We start from the raw sequence: 21,408 nt of genomic DNA, 5'->3' as shown, positions 1-21,408 counted from the left end.
CTAAAATCCTACAATGATAAATCCATGTTTTTTTAATTAATTAAGATAAAAAAGACAAAAATCTACCTCTTTAGTAGGTGAGCTGAGCTATTAAATAAAATTAGTATTATCCATGTTCCTAGCAAAACATTTACTATACCCCCAATAAGTTTAGTATTAACATAAAAAATAGATGTCATAGGCCTCTTGTTTGGAGAAAGGAGATAGTTCTGTCACAGCTCTGGAATTCTACCCCAAAGTTCTCCTTTGCTTCTGGAATAGAACCAACAGTCTCCTTCAGTGACCACAGAGACTCTGGAACCCAACTCTACAGTCCTAGCCCAGTCCGCAGGTGCTGTCCTGCCAGGTGGCACACAACGATCTTCACCAAAGAGCCACAGCCCTCCCCCTCATCTCCTTCCCACAGGTATATCTACCGCCTTGGGTACCATTCCCCTCTGCACCCAGGAAACAGAACCTGTGACACTCCAGGGCTGAGTAGATGATGGTTTCAGGAGTTGTTTTCCCAGCATGCTATTAAAGTCATATAGGAAAATAAAGGAAGGATTTTCTCATTTCTTCATCCTGTGATGCCAATTTCTCTAGGGACAACACTGCCTTATTATAATGAACTTTCCATTACTATACATATTACATGTAGTATAAAACATACAATACTCCCTTGTTTCCTGAGCCACAGAGGCCTTAATCATGCAGCACATGCCACACGTGGTTTACCAGGAAAGCTGGGCACTCCCGATGAGTTAGATGGGCAGCCTGCTCCACAGACTCATGGCTCTGGGAGAGGCAGAGCAGTGTGTCTGGAGTCTGGAAGCCCAGGTGTGGCATCTGCTGCTTGTCACCTGAGCCAGGTAGCTGCCAACACCCTCCCACTCTCTGGAAGATGGTAGCCTTAGAGATAACAATGAGCAGTTACCAAACACTGAATCTGAGTGAACCAGAAAAGCTGCAGAACAATGCAGTTTTTCAATGTTGTAGGAAGGCAAGATGTGAATATAAGAATGAAAACCTAATTGCAGAAGCAAAAACACAAACATTACACAGGTAGGAGGTGATGGTCTTTTCAAGGTGTTCCATCTAGACACACAGCACTCCAACTGCCTCCAGAGCAGATAGAAAGCTAGTGGGAGATCATGCCGAAAAAGGACCCTGGGATAGGGATGGGCACCCTGCTGTTGAGGAATGAGAGAATAAGGGTCCAGTGGCACCTTATATTAATACCAGAGCTGTACTACCTGTGACCACCCACTGAAAGAGACAGGGACTGGCAAGGGTGGGGTGGTGTAAGTGGGGGATGATTGCCTGATTAGGGTCCCTCTGGCTTGAGCAGTCTTCCATGTTGGCTGGCCCCTTCTGAACATTTGGGTCCCAGCCTTAGCACCACATGCATTAAGAAACTCTGGGACCATGCCTACTAAAACGACCCCAGTCCAAGACTTATTCTCACCTTCTTATTTTGCCACAGCACTCACACAACAAGGAACGAGTTCTTTTAAGAAGTTGTTCGTTTGGGTGGCACTAGCAAGTAAAATCTATGCTGGTAGAACTTTTTCATGTAGTGTTTATTGCAGAATCACAGGTGCCAAGCATGTGGCAGACAAACAGCCAGGGCATAGCAGTTGTTGAAAGAATAAAGTTGGAAGAGGGAGGGGGAGAAAGGGAAGGAGGAAAGGGGGCAGCTTGAGCCAGACATGTAGCCTGGAAAGTCAGGATGCCCAAGAACAACAGTATCACATCTGTGGATACCCATGAGACAATCCATTGGCTCAAGAAGGGAATCTGTTATGTACAAATACCAACTCCCCACAAGGAATCTGATCATTATGTGCTGCAACCATGTACTAGTAAAAAATAAAAATTGAAAAAAAGGAGGGAACTAGGGAGCAACAGAGATGGTGGGCTAGAGACAGCCTGTGCTCACAAAGCACTCTGGGGAATTCATCAAAAGCAACAGGTGCACAACTCTGTGAGGAGTCTGAGGTGCACTGGGAATCTCAGGACAACATCTTGAGAAAGCTAACAACCAGGCAAAACCCAGCAATACTGGTAATTAGAAAGATAAGTAAATAACAAATAGAGCATCCATCTTGGAATGAGCAGGTGGGTCAGAGGGGAGACAGGGATCTTCCTCTCCAATGCAGCAATAAAAAGGAAGGTCACAGCATCTGCCTGTGAGTGCTGGCTCTGCTTTAGAACAGATGCAGCCATGAAGACTGCAGATTTCACTTACAACCAACTGAATAGAGAAAGGAGTGGTAACACCATCTTGTCCCTCCCGATTTAGACCGAGTTTGATTGAGAAGACACTTTAGATCTCCTCCCTTCCTACATCAAACAGGAAAAATAAACTTGGGTAGAACCAAAGTGAAGAAGCATCTTGGTTATTCCCTCCACCTAGGCACAGAAAATCTCCATATTTTCTATAACTCCAAGATATAACTATCACTACCCAATAGGGAAGTACTGGCTACCAACCCTAATAATTAGAGTGGGGCCAGGAAAAAGATGAATGTGATACAGTAAGACTAAACTAGTGAAAAAAGAAGAGAAGTCCCACTCCTTGGCTCTCAAGAGTCCAACTCTGGACTGGGAGAACCCCAGGAGTGCTTATGGACAGCATGAAACACTAGAGGTTTGGTTTGGTTTGCATACGGCAGTAGACAAGTGCAAAGCAGGGGGGTTATAGTAAGAGGGGGTCTAGTCTGGGGGCAGCAGAAGGCCAGTGCCTTAGTGGTCTCTAACATAGTCCCTGTGCTCCCCCTCATCCACTTGAAGGCCCTCAGAGAGTAGACAACAGCACAGTCATGGCCACCCATGCCTCCAGGAGCACGAACTGAAATTCTGCAGAGTTTTATCTTCTTCCAGACCTGCCTGTAGATGGTATAAGGGGCAGATTTGGTGGATGGTCTGGATCGTCCAGGCCCCTCACTCCCAGGAAGAGTTTAAAACAGCTGGTGGGAATGAATTCAGCCACTGCCCAACTTACTCAGGTTCTCAGCCACAACCACAGAAGGATGGAGCTCAGTCCCCTGCAAGCTCTAAAAGGCTTCTCCTATTTGAACTGAAGCAGAGGAGTACTCTGGTCTAACTTAGACTCCAGTGTAAATACCATCACAAGGATGAATACTGGATATGGTTTTCTATTTTTTAATAGTGTCTCTTCTTGAAAGAGTAGAGGGGTGTTCTTATCACTTTTACTTCTATAGTATCTTACCATGTCACATTATGTTCTCCCACACCAAGGAGTTTCATAGAATTTGATAAATTAGTATTTCTGTTAGGGCATTAATTGGATTCAATCTCTCTGTATTTTCCCTCACTTTGCATTTAAATTCCCTCTGACTGTCTTTGCTCTCCTCTCACATGCTCTCAAATCTCCCCCCTATTCCTTTTCTTTTATTGTGTATAAACACTATCAATAAAACTTATTTCTCTTTCTCTTTTAGAGTGTATGTGTGGAACATATGTGTATATACTACTGTGTATGAATATTTATTATTGCTTTAGTCTCTATAGCTTTAATTGACCTGTCAAGTTCTCCCTCAGCAGTTGTTCTCTTGGATCTTCTAACATTGGATTTCTGCTGATAAATTACATGGATTCAATCTCTGTGAGCTTTTCACGTTTTCCATTTATATTTCCTTCCTGTTTTTTCTTTCTTTCAACACCCATACATAACCTCTCAAACCTCCTCTCCCTGCCCCCTTTGGGTATTTTCTGTGTATAAAAATATTATGTCGAGACCTATTTTTCTTTCATTCTTCTTTGTCTCTTTTTTATCCTATGTCTTTTTTATTAATTTTTTCTCTTACTTCCCAATCTATTTTCCATTATTATTATTCTTTCATTTTCCTGGGTTTATGAAAGAGTTGAAAGCATTTAAAACAAGTTTTTAAGAATATATTGATTGATATATCGCTGGTTCTTGAGATATTGATAGTACTAGTAGTTGTTCTTTCCTCATAGTGCAGTGCTAGAGACTGAACATAATATTCTGAATAGGGTGACTGGGTGCCTAAACATTGAATCATACCCAAAGCTAAAGGCATATCACAGGGAGAAACTCACCCACTAAAAAGATCTCCACAATAGTGATAAAGCTGTTCTGTAACCTTCAACACAAAACCATGAGAAAACAAAGCAAGAAGATGCCTCCAAAAATTCATTAACTCCACAAAAGCTGAACCTACAGACATGGAAGTAGATGGAATTCCAGACAAAGAACTGAAAAACCAATAGTTAAAATTATTAGAGAGCAAAGAAGAGAAAAATAAGCAGCTGAATGAGCTGAGGGAAAAAAAGCAGGCTATAAAAGCTCATTCAGTAAAGATTTAGAGGTTAAGGGCCGGGGATTTAGCTCAGTGGTTCCGCTGCCTGCCACACAAGTGCAAGTTTGACCAAGTTTGATCCCTGGTGCAAAAAAAAAAAAAAAAAAAAATTAGAGGTTTAAAAAAAAGAATCAGGGCTGGGGATTTAGCTCAGTGGTTCTGGCACCTGCCTCACAAGTGCAAGGTCCCAAGTTTGATCCCCGGTACCAAAAAAAAAAGTTTAATAAAGAGAATCAAGCAGAAATCCTGCAAATAAAAACCTCAATTAAAAGTTTCAGCAAAAAAAAAAAGTTTCAGCAGCAGGCAACATCAGTCAGAAAATAGACTATTGGGACTTGGTGACACAGTGGATGTATTAGAACACTTATCATTACCAGTAACAATGAAAAAAGCAACAAGAGGCAATCAAAAGATGATCCAGGGCTGGGGATGTAACTTAGCAGTGCCTCATCTACCTGGCAAGTGCAAGGTCCTGAATTCTATCCTCATACAAAAAAAAAAAATCCAAGAGCTCCTAGACAACTCTAAAAGAACAAACTTAAGGATCACTTGAGAAAGGGTGAGAGGTAGAGACTTGATAGTATAAAATATTATTCCCAGAAATTATTGGACATAATTTCCTAAATCTAGATAATGATGTAGATACCCACAAAGAAAAACCTTTAGAACCCCAAATAGATACAACAAAAAAAGAATCTCTCCATGACATGTCATAGTCAAAATCCCAGAAATTCAGAACAAAGAAAGAATACTAAAAGTTGTTACAGAGATGCTCCAAAAGACATGGGCAAACCAATCACAATAATAGCAGATTTCCTAACCTTAAAAACCAGGACAATTTTTCAAGCTCTAAAAGAAAATAATTGCTAACCCAGATTACTGTACTTTGAAAGTTAACCTTCAAAATTTAAGGAGAAATAAAGACATGATAAAGATAAACTAAAGAAATTCATGACTACCCAACCAGCCCTAAAAATACTTAAAGGAACCCTAAACAGAAGCTATGAGGACAATGAGATCCAAGAGCTGAAGGGAAAATATAAATCTCCCTAGGAAGTAGTTAAAAGGAAAATAGAAAGGAAGCAAGCACTAGAAAACAATATAATAATAGGGGTCATTACATATCTTTCAATAATGACATTCAATGTAAATGATTTTAACTTTCAAACCAAAAATACAGTTTGGCAGATTGGATCAAAAAACAAGGTTCAATTATATATTATCTAAAAGAGACATATCACATCCACAAAGACATTCATAGACTGAGAGTGAAAGAATAGAATATGGGCTTCAAGTAGCTGGAGCCCAAAGGCAAGCAGATATAGCCATACTTAAATCTGCCAAAGTTGACTTCAAACCAAAACTGGTCAGAAGAGACAAATAAGATTACTACATATTGGTAAAGGGAACAATTAACCAAGAATAGATAACAATTGTAAATATATATGCACCAAACCTCAGTGTACCCAATTTTATAAAACAAAAACTACTTGACATAAAAGGACAGATAGACATCAATGCAATCATAGAGGGAGACTTCAATATCCTACTCTTACAAATAAACACATTAATTAAGGCAAAAAATTCAACAAATAAATATCAGTGTTAAACTACACCATAAAATAAATGGATCTAACAGATATCTACAGAATGTTTCATCCAAAAATTGCAGAATACACAATCTTTTCAGAAGCCTATGGAGCTTTCTCCAAAATAGACCAAATTTTAGGCCTTGCAGCATATGTCAATAAATAAAAAAGAATTGAAATAATCTCTTGCACCTTATCAGGTCACAGTGGAATGAAACTAGAAACCAATTGCAACAGAAACTACACAAAGACATGGAGACTGAATAATACATTCATCAGAAATCAGGGAAGAAATTTTAAAATTCCTAGAATCAAAAGACCATGGAAATATATCAGAATCTGTGGGACAGAATGAAAGCAGTTCTAATAGGTAGGTTGATATCTATGAATGCCTATATTAGAAAAACAGAGCAATCTCAAAAAATAACTTAATGATGCATCTCAAATTCCTAAAAAAACAAACAATACAAATCTAAAACTAGTAGAAGGAAAGAAATTATAAGGTTCAGTACAGAAGTGAATGAAATTGATACTAAAAAAAATACAAAAGATCAGTGAATTAAACAGTTGGTTCTTTGAAAAAATAAATAGGATGGATAAACCCACTGCCAAACCTAACAAAAAAAGAGGAAGAAGGCCCATATCAATAGCACAAAATTACAACAGACAACACTGAAATCTAGAGGATTATTAGAAACTATTTGGAAAACATGGAGTCCAATAAATTGGAGAATTTAGAGGAAATGGATAAATTTCTGGACACATATGACTTATCAAAATTGAACCAAAAACATAAAAACCCTGAAATAACCAATTACAAGTAATAAAGTAATAATGGAGTAATAAAAACTCAACCAAGAAAAACTCAGTGTCCAATGGATTCACTATTGAATTTTACCAGAACTTTAGAGAAGAAATAACGCCAATACTCCTCAAACTTTTATATATAATTGAAAGGGAAGGAATGCTTCCAAACACTTTCCATGAAGACAGCATTATCCTGATACCAAAACCAAACAGGAACTCAACAAAAAAGAAAACTCCAGACCAATATCCTTGATGAACACAGATGCAAAAATTCCCAACAAGATACTTGCAAAGAGAACTCAGCAAAATTATTTAAAACGATCATCCACTATGACCAAGTCAGCTTCATCACAGGAACACAAGGATTGTACAACATATGTACATGAATAAATGTGACACACCACTTAAATGGGTTCAAGAATAAAAAGAAATTATCATCTCAATAAGTGCAGATAAAGTCTTTGACAAAAAATCATGATTAAAAAAACCTTGATGAAAAAAGAGATAGAAGGATCCTACCTCAAACTGATAAAAGTCATATATGACAAATCCGCAGCAAACACCATATCCAATGGAGAAAATAGAAAGAATTCCCTCTAAAATCAGGAATAAGAAAAGCGTGTTCACTCTCAGCACTTCTGTTCAATATAGTGCTCATAACTAGCCAGACTAATCAGGCAAGAGAAAGAAATAAAAGGGGTATAAACAGGAAAGGAAGTCAAATTATATCTATTTACTATTCTAATACTTAATTCTATTTACTATTCTAATACTAAAAATCCGAAGACTGGAGAAGACTGAAAATAGAAAAGAATAGAAGACTAAATAGAAGAATGAAAGAAAAGACTGAAAATAAGGGACTGAAAAAAACTCTACCAGAAGACACTTAGATTTGATAAATAAATTCAGCAAAGTGGCAGATTACAAAATCAAAGCACAAAAATAAATAGTGTTCCTGTACATCAACAATTAACCCACAGAGAAAAAAATTAGAAAAACAATTCCATTCATGATAGCTCCAAAAAATTCAATATTTAGGAAACAACCTAACCAAGGAGTTAAAAAAAAAAAAAAACCTCTATAATGAAAACTACAGAACTCTGAAAAAATAAATTTAACAGGACATTAAAAAATGGAAAGATATCCCTTCTTCCTAGATAGGTAGAATTAATAATGCTAAAATGGCCATATTACCAAAAGTGAGCTACAGATTTAATGCACTCTAATAAAATACTAATAGCGTTCTTCATAGAACTAGAAAAAACAATTATAAAATTCATAAAGAACCAGAAGTGACCCTGAATAGCCAAAGCAATCCTGAGTAAAATGAGCAAAGTGGGAGGCATCATAATACTGAATTTTAAGTAATACTATGAAATTACAATAATAAAAACAGCATACCAGCACAAAAACAGACCACTGGGATAGAGCAGAAGACAAAGAAATAACCCTAGGCACTTTCAGCCATCTGATTTTTGACAAAGAGGCCAAAAACATAGAAAAATCCAAAACCACACAAATATCCAAAAACACTGGAGAAAAGATAGCTTCTTTAACAAATGGTGCTAGGAAAACTTGTGGTCCACATGCAGAAAATTAAAACTAGATCCATATCTCTCAAGCTGTACTAAAATCAAATCAAGGGCTAGGGATTTAGCTCAGTAGCACCACCTGCCTCGCCAATTCAAGGTTGTAAGTTCAATCTCTGGTACCAAAAAAATAAAAAATAAAATAAAATAAAATAAAAATGGATCAAAGACCTCGGTATAAAAAGAAACTGAAAGTGCTGAAAGAAAACATAGAGGAAATATTTGAAGCCATAAGCACAGGCAAGGACTTCCTGAACAGAATTCCAATAGTACAGAAAATAATATCAATAATCAACAAATGGGATTACATCAAATTAAAATCTTTGGCACAGCAAATCAGTCAATCAACAAAGTGAAAAGCTAACCTGCAGAATGGGAAAAAAACTTTTGTCAGCCACTCTTCTGATAGAGGACTAATATCTAGAAGATAGAAAGAACTCAACAAAAATTAACCCCCAAAATACAAATGTCCCAATCAAAATATAAGCAAATGAACTGAGTTGACACCTCTCAAAAGCAAAAGTTCAAATCACCAACAAGTATATGAAAAAAAAAATGTTCATCATCTTTAGCCATTAGGGAAATACAAATCAAACCAATGCTAAGAGTCCTTCTTACCCCATTCAGAATGGCTGTCATCAAAATACAAAAAGCAACAAATTCTGGTAAGGATGTGGCAAAAAAGGAACCCTTCTGCATTGCTGTAATGAATGTAAATTAGCACAACCACTATGAAAATCAGCATGGAGATTCCTCAGAAAACTAAAAATAGAAATTCTATCTGACCCAACTATACTTGTCCTGGGTACATGCCTAAAAGAGCTAAAGACATCATACTATAGTAATACATGTGTATCTGTGTTTATAACAGCACAATTTACAATAGCTAAACTCTGGAAACACCCTAGATGCCCATCAACAGAAAAATGGATAAAGAAAATGTGGTATGCAGACAGAGTGGAATATTATACAGCTATAACAAAGAATGAAATTATGTCATTTGCAGGAAAATGGACAGAACTTGAAGCCATAATGTTAAGCAAAGTAAGTCAGACACAGTAAGAAAACAAGAAGACAGTCTTTTTGAAGATAGAAAATGGGACTAGGGGGAGTTAGAAGCAGGCAAGAGTGGGGTAAGAGGATAGAAAGTTATCTAGATATGTTGTATGCATTTACCAATTTCCCAAAATTAACATAACCATGTATTACATATTGCACACAATAATGAAAAAAAAAAACTAGGAAAGAAGTAGGAAAGAGCCCTCTTTTTGTTGTATTTACCCATGAATTTGAAAGCATGGAATTATATGTCTGAAGCACTAAATAGATGGAACACTGAAGAACAGCAGCCTTGTTTGTTCATGTTTAGGTCCCATGTGCCTAGCACGATGCCTGTCTAACACGGAGACCCAGCAGGCTTACTGACCTCTGCCTCGAAGCCTAGACTTCTCCCTTCTGCGTCTATACTGCCATTTATGTCTAGTCTGCCCATCCACCCTACAGGAGCCAGAAGGTGGCAGATTCTTGGGGCCGAGAAAGTGGAAGCCCCTTCTCAGTTTTCCCACAGGGCCCTCTGAGAGAGCAATGGGGCGACAGCCACCTCCGTGGAGCTGGCTGGGTGCTCTGTGTGTGGTTGGCACTGTGGGATGTTTTGGTACTGCATCCTGGAAAAAATATGTTTTGATCATTCCCTAGATATTTTGTATGACTCACACGGATTGTGAAGTCTGTGACTCCACATCCAGCTCCAGCTGCATGAATGTTAGGAGGGCAAGTCCCTTTGCTTCACTTTCCCTTTTATTACTTCAAAGATTCTGAAAGTAATAAACTACATACACAACTTTTTAACTGATACCTTCCATCTTTCCCCAAAATAGCATTATCTATGGGAGAAAATCTCAATTAAAAGTGTATGTACCCTCTCCTATCAAAATTACTCAAATTATCCATTTGAGATTAATAAAATATAAGGAATTTTTGTAATTCTTGCAATTCAATAATATATTCCACCTGAGAGAAATATTAGCTAAAATGGGGGGGAGTATAATTTTCAAAAGCATCACCAGCTAAAGCTGTGTAAAGTGTATACACACATTAAAATGATTTTTCAAATGTTTTAACTTAAAGAGAGAAGAGAGGATTTTGAAAAGATAAAAGGAGGAGATAGAAATAGCTCTTTTTTATTTTTGTGTTACTGGGGATTGGGCCCAGAGGCATCACACTGAGCTGCATCACCAGTGCTTTTATTATTATTTATTATTGTTATTATTATCATTATTATTACTATTATTATTATTTATTTTCAGACAGGGCCTAAGTCACTAAGTTTCCTAGACTGGGATTGAACTTGAAATGCTCCTGCCTTGCTAGGATTATAGGTGTATGCCACCCTGACTGGGTGAGGACAGGAGTCTTGGCAGCTGCACATGACCTTGGCCTTGGCTGAGCCTCAATCAGGACCTCATCACTCCCCTGGACCATACTATCCTCCTGGGAGTGGCTCCGCTTCAGGCAGTGGTGGCTTGCCCGGAAAAGCAGCCACAGGTGAGGCTTGCAGTCAGGACACAGGCCTCTCACATGCGTGGTGAGGAAGAAGGTGACAAACAGCACAGCTATTTGAGCAGGGTCTCAGTGTCCCAGAGACACCTGCAGCATTGTTTTAGGGCCTGAACAGAGTAAAGACTGAGCCATCATGTGTGACCTCTGCCTGTATCCCATTTTCCAAAAATCTACCTCAAACTTTAAGTACATTAGGGGAAAATTGGTGATTCTATAAAAAGAACATGTTTGAAATTCACTTTTCTGTGGGTTTGCTGCCATAGTCAGCAACTTATGTCAGCCAAAGAGGGGGAAGCTCAGAGGACATACTGTGCTTCGCATTTCAGCAATGATTCCATACAGAACAGCCTTGGTTGTGGCAGGGACAGCACCTCTGCCCACAGACCACCCGTGCAATTGCTGAGCCATAGAGCTGGCTCCTGTGCTGCCCAAGGACGAGGCCCTTGCTGGTGCCCATGCTGCAGTGTGAGATGAGGACAGCACTCGGCTCCCCTCCAATCAAAGGACACACTGGACTTGTATCTCAGGCCTACTCACACTGGCTGAGAGATCTCCTTACATCTGACAAAGCATCCTGGAAGTCGTGTAACCCCTGACTTTGCTACAGATGAAAAGTAATGATGTCAGGAATGAACAGAGGTATAAACCATCCCTACAAGTCCTTGATGATGAAGGACACTCAAGTGAGAAAGGAATGACCCCAAGGACAGATATCTAGAAATGACAAAAGCCAGACTCCATGTCTTCTGAGGACTCGTGCAGATAATTGCCACTTACACATCAAATAACATGTTGCACCAAGTTTTGTTGCAAAATCATACATGTCCTTCATTTCTGCCTCAATAAATGCTAATATTCCATGGAATCAATGCTGTTGCTACCTGTCCTCATGTGTTTAAACACACATAGGGTATTCTTGGCCACATTTTCATTTTTCCAAAAGGCATTATGTTTACACTACATTTTTCTGAAATCTCTATGAGGATTAAAATAATTCTGGTCTGTTGGACAGTAAAACAGTGAGAAATACACATAAAGGGATGGTAGTCATTGTGACTGGGATAGCACAAGCTTCTAGAGATACCATTGTTGTCTTCAAAGACAGATTATATAAGATAAGAAGCAGAACTTGGAAGATTGCTTTAATCTTCTTTCAAAACTGTTAACTATCTCTTTTAAACTCTAATTGCATTGCTCTTAATTGCTTTATTAGTTCCTAGTCTCCATTATTCATCTTGTCTCATTTATATTCAAAAAAACTTCAGATTGTTTTTTTCTTCTTTCTTGTTCTTTTTCTTCTTCTTTTTAAGGGACACAGTGAGTCTCCTTCTACCTTCCAGACTCAGGAAAGATGATGCACTGGCTCTGCAGGTGCTGCATGGGTCGCTCATTCTGGCCCAGGTGACATTCCACTGGTACCATGACTTCAGTCCAGGCCCTTGATGACACTCTTACATTGCTTTCTCCTTCAGGAGCTCTGTGTGTTCCCACCAGTCTCTTCCCTGGCCTTCCTCCCTTACCTCTCTACCAAGTGGAGAGATCAGGGGTCCAATCCATGACCAATTGGGAAATCAGGAAACTGATCACTCCAGGAGACCACAGTGACAAGTACTCAGAAGATCATCAGAAGCTGCCAGCAGACCCTGCTGACATCCTGAGAAGGGCTGTATGTGAACTGCAAGGGTCCCTCCCTGGTCTCTGTGCTGCTGCATTCTCTGACATCCTGTTGACTCAGAGAGCTGAACTTTGGCAGCCAAGTCTAGTGCCCTCTCTAACTCTCCCTGCCCAAATGATGGCTGGCACCAGAAGGGTAACTTCTCACCACTCAGACACTTCCTGTTCTGCCATCAGAATGGGGAGAGGAGGAGAAATGTCCCAGTACTCATAAGAAATAAAGTTAAAATGTGCTAATATTTTAACAGCTTCCTGGATCTAGTTTTCTAAATTTAACAGATGGGAAATTTGTCTTTATGATGATTAATAAACATAACCCTGAAATCTAAACACTGTAAAAAATATGAATTCCAATATTTTCACAGGTTTTTCTGTGAAATAAAAGCTCACCTAAGCCACTTATGAATCTCAGAATACTTTGGGACCAAAGATGACAAACAGACCAGGGGTCTGGTGTTGCCTGGTAGGTAGGAGATTTGGCATCTGAATCACGGAAATGGACTAGTTAAGCCATCTCCTGGCCCAAAGTCTTCTTACTCCACTGTGACAACTCCTCCTTCCCACCTCATTCCCCAGAGTCTCCAAGGAGGCCTAGCGGGTACTGTCATCTAGGCTAACATCACCCTGTGCCATCCTCACATGGATGGACAAGCTGCATACACTCCTCATGCAGTGAGAAGTCTGCCCCGGGTGTGCTTGGCACAAAGTCCAAATGGGTTTCCCAGGCAACCAGGCGGCAGCTGCCTATGGACCCATGATAAATTCACTCAACCATGCAGGCAAGGCTGCACTGTGGCCACCTGGGACCTTCTTGCCTCCCTAGCTCAGCACAACAGTATCCAAGCAAAGTGACACATTTGTTGTCTGCATTAAACTTTAAACCCCTTAAATATCATAATTTCCCAGCACTGCAGTTTGCTTTACTGTGCATAATCTGCAAAAAAAAAAAAAAAAAGAAAGAAAAGATCAGCAAATAACAGCATCCCAAAGCTGCACACAGCAGGTGCCACATCAAAATTCATAGAATAAATTTTGCTTCGGGGTTTTCTTTCTGTGCCTATGATCTATCTCTATACTGAGCTTCTTGTAACAATCCCTTAAAGAGGTATTTCCTAATGGAATCTGCTGCCTTGTGGATTTTGTTTAGAATATAAAAGTGCCTACTTTATTCATGTCAAATAAAATCAAACTAAGTCTACCCTCTTGGAAATTCATATCCCAAACTCCCCCACATTGATCCTGATTTCTTGAGAGAGGAATCCTTACAACAATACTGAAGAAAAAAACGTGTAGCATTAACTCTCAAACTCAGATAGATTTCTTGTCTCATTTCTACACCAAAGTGCTTTTTCCCAGAAGTTGACAGAATCATAACATTGAGACACAACCAGACGAGAAACACATGCTGGGATAGTTATGCATAAAACATTCCAAATGTGTTCAACAGTTTAAAAAGAAAGAAGAATGCCCCCCCACATACACAAAGGCCATGTTGATTAAGGTAATTACAAGTGGAGGAATTCTAATGTCCCTCCTGCACTCTTCCATACAAGCTGTTCTTAACTCTTTCTCCTTCAATGTTGAGTCTGGTGTTTGTACCACAGGTTATAATTTGAATGATTTTTCCTAAATAAAATGACTTTAATTATTACGTATGTTCAAGATGGTAAAAGGTATGAGCCTTTTCTACTCAGTTCAGTGGCCATCGAATTTTCCTGTTTTATCTCAGCTACAGATGCTTTAGTAACAGAAGAGTTTGCAAATTAACCACTCTGAAAGCCAAGGAGGATGCATGGAGAATAATTTCACTGTAACAAACACTAGACACCACCACAGGAGACCAGAAGGGCATCCACATATAGCCAGCCTGGAAAGGTATGGGTTGATTTTTCTGCATAATCTACCAGAAACATTGAGTAAACAAGTAATTTTCTCCAATATGTTTTCACTAGCCCTACAAATACTAATGAATGCATCTAAATAATATTATGGTCCTGCAAAATATTGCTAACATTTTTGGCTCTCTCTTCCTTTATTAAGAATTAAAATACACTGGTTTTCTATCATTCTCATAAGGTAATCATCAGGAAATAAAAATTTTCACTATCTCACATTCCATTATCAAAAATACCTTTTAAAGAGGCCAGCTGTTTTTATCACATTCCTATAATAGGTTCACATCTAGATCTCTATCAAAAATGTTGGTGTAACACAACTTGAGAGTAGAAGGTCTTAGAAAATATTGTTAATGAATTTCAAATTTTCTGTTACTTAGTTAAGTACCTGTGACCTTTATCGTGTGCTTTGCTCTGAAAGTCTGTGTTCCCAAAAAATTCATTTGTTGAATCACAACCTCAAGGTGATGGCCTTAGGAAGAGAGGTCTTTGGGAGGTGATGAGGTCATGATATAGAGCCTTGTGAACCAGATCAGTACCCTTATTTTAAAAAGCTGAGAAGTCCCTGGCCACTTCTGCCAAGGGAAGACACAGAGGATGCAGCCCATGACCAGGAAGCAGTCTTTCACCAAGTACTGAATCTATCAGCGCTTAGATCTCGGCTTCCAGGCTCCAGAACTGCAAGAAATAAATATCTGTTGTTTATAACTCACCTAGTTTCTGCTATTTTGTTATACAGCCCAAATGGACTGAGATATCATGCTACACAATTTTGTTGCTCAGTTGGAGCTTATAAAATGAGAATGGTCTACACACATATTTTGGCTTAGTGCTGTAAGGCTGTTCCTGAAGCCAACTGCTAAATTACCACAGTAATCTGCCCATAGTAAATATTCTATAGGTTCTCCCCAGAAATCAAGTTTCTATCAAAGCCTGGCAAAGTGTTCCTACAAGTAACGGCTGTGGTTTATTTTTCCTGACATCCTGAGCCCTGTTACTCAGTGTAGAGGGTATGGCTTGCCTCTTTACCCTGCAACTGTGCAGTTCTGAAGTGAACATCTATCTTTTTAGGAAAGGCACCGGCTCCTGTGTCTTTCTGACCTCTGTGGCACTGGGATAAGCGAGCTATGGCTACTTTCTATCGAATGCCAAGGTACACAGCCAACCCAAATGCTCTGCTCAAGACTGCAGCAAGAGCACTGCCAAGCTGGGGAAACAGCTGAGTGCCAAACTCCCTGACCGGCAATGGAAGCACAGAACTGAATGGCAGCCAGCTGAAGATGAGGCAGCTTAATGGCACTTTCCCTTATTTAACCAATATATTATGTCATCTGATCATAAGATCTGGTGGCACCCTGCTTACATTTCCACAATGTTCATGGGGCTAGATGGAAGTGAAATCCAGTTTTCAGCACCCAAGCAGCCCACTATGTGGGGCCAGTAACATCCATCAGTCCTGCCCTCCCAGACACCACACTTTGCAGCTATTTTTAAAAGTCAACAGACTAGCAAATTTGACAATTTCTGTGGTTTCCAGTGGTACATGGTCCAGCAGACTGAGGTTGCTAAGTCCTGTTAGCTTCATTGGCAATCTGTGGGTCCAGCTGCCTTGGAGAGAATGTCTTTACGATGTCAGAAACATGCCTGATAACTAGAATTTCTCACTCCAGCTGCAACTCAACTTTGGAATTTAGCTCTTCAATGTCCTATGTCTTCTTCAAAGATATGTTGTTGTCACCAAATCGTCCTCTATAATGCCAGTGCTGCCTTTATTAAAGTCCTAGACAGGTTTCTTCCTGCTGGTCAGGAGCATGCTCCTCTGTGGCATGACAGTGGGCAGATGCACAGCCAGAAACCTCCAAGCTCTTCCCTCCTGTACATGTCATTTTCACCTCAAGATGTTACCTCCCACCCCGCCCCTGCTCCTCTTTCCCACCTTACCTTCCCTGTACCCTTTTCTCCTTGTCCTCTTCCAAACCCCTCCCAACTGTCCTCACACAGATCATGACCTGCCAGCTGGAAAGGCAGCTTTCCCACACAGGAGCCCACTTTCAGGTATCCCACCATTCACTTTAACACTCCAGGATCTCATGTAAGAGCTGCTACTAGGAGAAACTACCAGCAATGGTACTCATTTGTCTTTTCTAGCCTCTGCTGGGTATTCTTCCTGCTTGTCCTGAGTAATAGATCCATCACACACCACTGCCCTCCTAAAAACAGCCAACCAGAAGACCAGGGGCACACCTGTATTTGTGTATGTATAGACACATTTCATTAAAATAACCACTAGCGGGCCATGAATTTCAAGCTTCCATTTCCTCTCTCTTCTCCACTTACTGGAGCCACTCTTTCCAAACAACCAGACCATAATAAAACACATACAGTTACTTCTTCCACGGTGTCTTCTGTGGTGGGTTCTGCATCCAGACTGAGCTCCTCCTCAGTGGTCTGACAACAAAGACACATGGGAAGTATAATTAACATGCAACATTTTTCCAAAAAGCCTCAGCCAGGTAATCAGTGCAAAGAAAGACTAATTAAATACTCAGTATTGGCTTGGAGGACATGGAAACTGTACTGTGTCTCCTTTCCACCTGAATTTGCTTGTTGCTGTGTGATACTTCCTGCTAGAGACAGACTCCTTAACAGGTGGCCAAAAGGCAGGTAGTTTTTGGATCCAAAATCACAAATCACTAAATCAATGAAGTATGTACAACTTCTAGCACAGCTGAAGGTGAGCAAGGAGATTTACATACAACCTCCTACCTGCCAGGGTGTGGGTTTGCATAAAGCCAGGATACTAACACAGTTAGGAGGGACACAGGTGATGGTGAAAGACTTGTAACCACTCCTGACTGGAATGTCAGGTTAGTGCTACAAAAATTTTTAAGTCATAGACTAAAGCCCTGGCACATACATACATAAAGCAAGTTATCTATGTAGTATACAGCTTGAATAGGAGGACCTAAAGCTGGATCTCTGCTTGCTACTCAATGACCTGGAGCAAAATGCTTTAGCTGGGCCTCAGTTCTGTCAGATTTTTTTTTAAGTTCTGTCAGATTTAAAACCAGGGATATAACAAAACCTACCACCTTAAGATGTAGGGAGAATTTAATGTAATAACACCCACTAAGGGATTTTTCTGGAGGTCCCAGGCTTTAATTAGCATGTTCCCTTGTCTCCACAGGCTCTGTTGTGCTGTAGATGCTCCAAGTTAGCTGCTTTCATTATCACTACTTTTAACCTAGTGGCCTTAAGACAATAGTCATTATGCTTGCTGACTGTGGGTCATCAGGAAATCATATTTGATCAGCACTGCTTGAAAATGGGGGCTTTTCCTTTCTCTAATGCATTGTGACATCCCAGAGGACAAATCATGCTTGCACCTCAGAAAGAACACAAATCAAACAGGTCAACCAGACCCTCTGGGCTGGTGCATGCATTGGCCTTACTCATCTTTTCTCACTGTGTCTCTAAAGTGTGCCTTTGGCCATTGTAACCCTGCCGAAAATGATGACTGAAAGTCCTGCTCCTGAGATGTACCTTTAATGTTTTAATGCTAAAACAGAATTCACAAAATACTACATGATTCTCTCTCTAGCTAGATTCTTTGAGGATATTTTAGAGATCCCAGGTTTTAATTGGCATAGGTATTTTCTTGTCTGCACATCCCATTTATGGGTAAAATACCATAAAAGGTAACTCAAATAATTCATAATACCATAGTTACTTTCCCTAGACAGTCAAATGGAGTTCCCCTGGTCTGCATGCCGAAGTAGGATGAAGTCTTATGAAGAATACGCAGTAATGTAGTTCAGGGAGCTTTAGACCCTCTTTTCCCTCAGATTATGAACAAGAAAAATGGGTGGAGAGGAAGCAACAGGAGGAAGTGGTTGGAGTGAAAGGATCTCCAAGCCCTGGAACAATCAGTTATGTTAAATTTGTGTAAAAATAAATAACCATCAGAACTGAAACCTCACAGCAGACGTTTATATAAGAACAAGTGTGCATACTCGTCACACAAGGGCCATAGGACATTTAATTCAGAGCCCAGAAACTACCTGTGGCTCACCTCAATTTGCCCACCTCCTTGATATGCAAGTGGTTTTGATGCCATAGAATATGAAATGGGCAAAATGAGAGAGTGAAATTGGCCTAAGAGGTCCAAAGCACATGGATTTTACATTTTTGAGGATTTGGAAGTTTCTTTGGGAACTTGAAATACCTTATGGTCAATATTAATCTCTCTGTGGAAAGGATTCTGGTTTTTCTGGTTCCAAATAACTATGAATATTCCATCACAAAGATACCTACCCTGAAGGGTTTCCTATTCTAAAAGTCTCACCCAAGAGCCTGAAGAAAGCATCTTGTGCTTTCTTGGGGCTGTACACAGTTCAATCACAAGAACTTCCACAATCTCCCCTCTCACTGGCCACAGTGCACCATGGGTGGCATAAGCTCTGCTTCCAGTCCTTTGAATCAGCAGGAGCTTTCCAGGGTCACAACATATTTTTATAATAATATGAATCTCCTTGTGGCTAGTCCATTTTCAATTAACTTGAGAAATATTTAAATCCCAAGATACTCCTAGGGGGCTATGCCTGGTCACAGTGACAAGTCCAAAATCCAGGGAAGACTGCTGCAAAGCCTCCTTCCTTCCCACCAGCCCTACCCAGCCCAGCACAGTCCTCCCTGGAAGAAGCTTTGGGTGCTAGACCTCACAGCTAGGCATCCCTCCGCAACACTTCAAGAGGCTCCAGGAAATACAAAGAGAACTTCTGCCAGAATCATTTGTTGAATGATTAATTCAATTTTTAGAAAAATCAAATTTCTCAAAAGAAAAAATAAGAAGTGGCAACCCCTGAAGTGAATGGCTCTTATTAAGGCTTTGTCTTTGACTTACATAGAGCATCAAGTATGAACAGAATAACCAATAGCAACAGAGCCTGGTGTTCCTCTCCCCAATCTCCAGACTGTTCCAGCTAAAAAATAGGCTTGGTGTCTGTGTTGGTCTCAGCAACCCTGTAGCACACCCATACCTATTTCAAGGATTATCAACTTAGTTTGTCTGCCCGGGAAAGCATTAAATATGAAATATCAAATAAATTCTCTTCTAAAAGAGAATCTCAGTTCAAAATTAGGTTATGTGAATATCACAATAAACACTACATATATATTAAAATGACTATAATTTAAAGTAGCATTGAATTTATAAGTATGACATTGGATGTAGGGGATGAAGCAGAAATTATAGCTTGGATTTTAGGAGACTTAGTAAGTTATTAAAATTACCTATTTTTAAATGCAACTTGAATTGCTATCAACAGAGCACAGGAAATCTAAAAATGTAATAGCTGTTAATTACTTTGAGAAAATTCTCAGAAAACTATGTGTTGGTCCTTTCTAATTCAAAGGGAGGAAATGAAATTTCTTGGGACAGAGATTTCCTTTTCCTTGGGGTCTGATGTCAGTAATGTCTCCTGCACTCCAGCAGTCCTGGGATATGCTCCTAACATTTGCATCTCAACATTTCCTTCTCCTTAGTGCTCCCTCTTCATCTGAAAATGCATTTTGAGGTTGTACTGTCTCGGTCCTCTGTTCTGACAAAAGGACTCCTTGGTGGGCCTTTTGCTTTCACTCTCACTGCAGCAAATGGAGGTCTAGGATTTGAAGCCACTTGTTGAAGGAAACATCAAACTGATGCAGACCTATTTGGGAACACAGGAACACATGTAGTGTGAGAAGTATCCTGAAGGATGGCTTAAGAGCAGCATTTTTCTTCTATTGATCTGTTTACCTGTTTACATCACACACAGTGCCATATGGTACACGTGTAAATAAGGTTAATATGTGCATATGTAACTCAGATATCTATGCACATTAAATATCTGAATCTGTGCCATATATAATATTGACTCGATAAATCTTAATTTGTTATATCAAGTATCAGTCCATTTGCCAGAGTAGAGATTTTTCAGGATACTATGAAAAAGTACATTCACCCCCTTTCTGTACTCACCTCTATTTCCATGGGCTCCACTTCTATCTTTTTCCATAGTTCCAGCAACTGTGCAATCGGCATTTTTAAAACTTTCCTTTCCTCTGATCAAGTATTGATAGCAAGAAAATTAACAGCAGAGCCGACCGAACGGCCCGGGAAATGAACGGTGGGCAGATGCGGGAAGCCTCGCACAGCTGAGCCGGCAGGGATCAGTGGGCCGAGTCAGGCGGCCTCCCGGGAGCTGGGCAGGGTCTCTCCCCCAAGTCTCGGTGCGGTTGCCGGCGTCCTCTCCAGTTGGTCCTGCCTGGGGGCTGCGGCAGGAGGAGGAGGCGGAGGAGGTGAAGCTGGAGGAGGAGGTAACCTGCTTCAGAGGATGCCTGCGTTGGTCTGGGATAGGCGCTCCCCGCAGCCTGGAGCTCCTGCCTCCCGCGCCGCCTACTACACACACACACACACACACACACACACACACACAATTTTACCTTAATTGGCTCTAAATGAGGGTGAAAGTTGAGTCTGAGGATGCGGCTGCCATAGAAACTGCCTAGCAACCGAGGGCTGGGGAGCGGGAAGGAGCACACAGTGACAAGGTCTGCCCTCCTTTGCCACCTCTGCGACACCTCAGACCCACGCCACCTAACCCCAGCACCCTCCCCTGACACCTCTGCGACACCCCGAGCCACCCCGAGCAGCAGGCAGATGCACAGCTGCTCTTCCGGAATCAAGGTTCAGAGATTCGCCCGCCAGGCATTGCTGCTGACCTAGCACGGTGGCTCCCCGCTGTCCCAACCCAACCCGCCCAGGCGAGGGGACAGCATACACCCAGCAGAAAAGAAGGGTTGGGGCTAGAGGCTGCAGTCGCCTGCTCTGAGCTGTGGCAGAGGGCTCTGCAGGGACTCTGGGTTGGCCCCTGTGTTTGTGTGTGTTCGTGTGTGTGTGTGTGTGTGTGTGTGTGTGTGTGTGTGT

General features: G+C 40.5%; 1 protein-coding gene across 2 annotated transcripts in view; it reads right to left on the bottom strand.

The window, feature by feature from the left end:
• The window catches only part of Rps6ka2 (ribosomal protein S6 kinase A2), a 388,980-nt gene extending 368,113 nt beyond the window's left edge, over positions 1 to 20,867 (bottom strand). The window contains exons 1-2 of one of the 2 annotated variants that reach the window (XR_015444055.1): positions 20,461 to 20,867; positions 16,824 to 16,889 (exon numbers count right to left, since the gene is read on the bottom strand). Coding sequence is in view for 1 of the 2 variants with exons in the window: in XM_013076709.3 (XP_012932163.1) it covers positions 16,824 to 16,889; positions 20,461 to 20,523 (129 nt within the window). In the remaining variant the exon portion in view is untranslated. The remainder of the gene's footprint in view (positions 1 to 16,823; positions 16,890 to 20,460) is intronic. The other variant, XM_013076709.3, reaches the window with a different exon arrangement.
• Between the last annotated feature and the right edge of the window lie 541 nt (positions 20,868 to 21,408).

Source organism: Heterocephalus glaber, unplaced genomic scaffold (genome assembly GCF_053883595.1).
Source record: "Heterocephalus glaber isolate CG9 unplaced genomic scaffold, H.glaber_assembly_v1.0 deba00001593, whole genome shotgun sequence".
Lineage (NCBI taxonomy): Eukaryota > Metazoa > Chordata > Mammalia > Rodentia > Bathyergidae > Heterocephalus > Heterocephalus glaber.
This window is presented reverse-complemented; position numbering and strand designations above follow the sequence as displayed.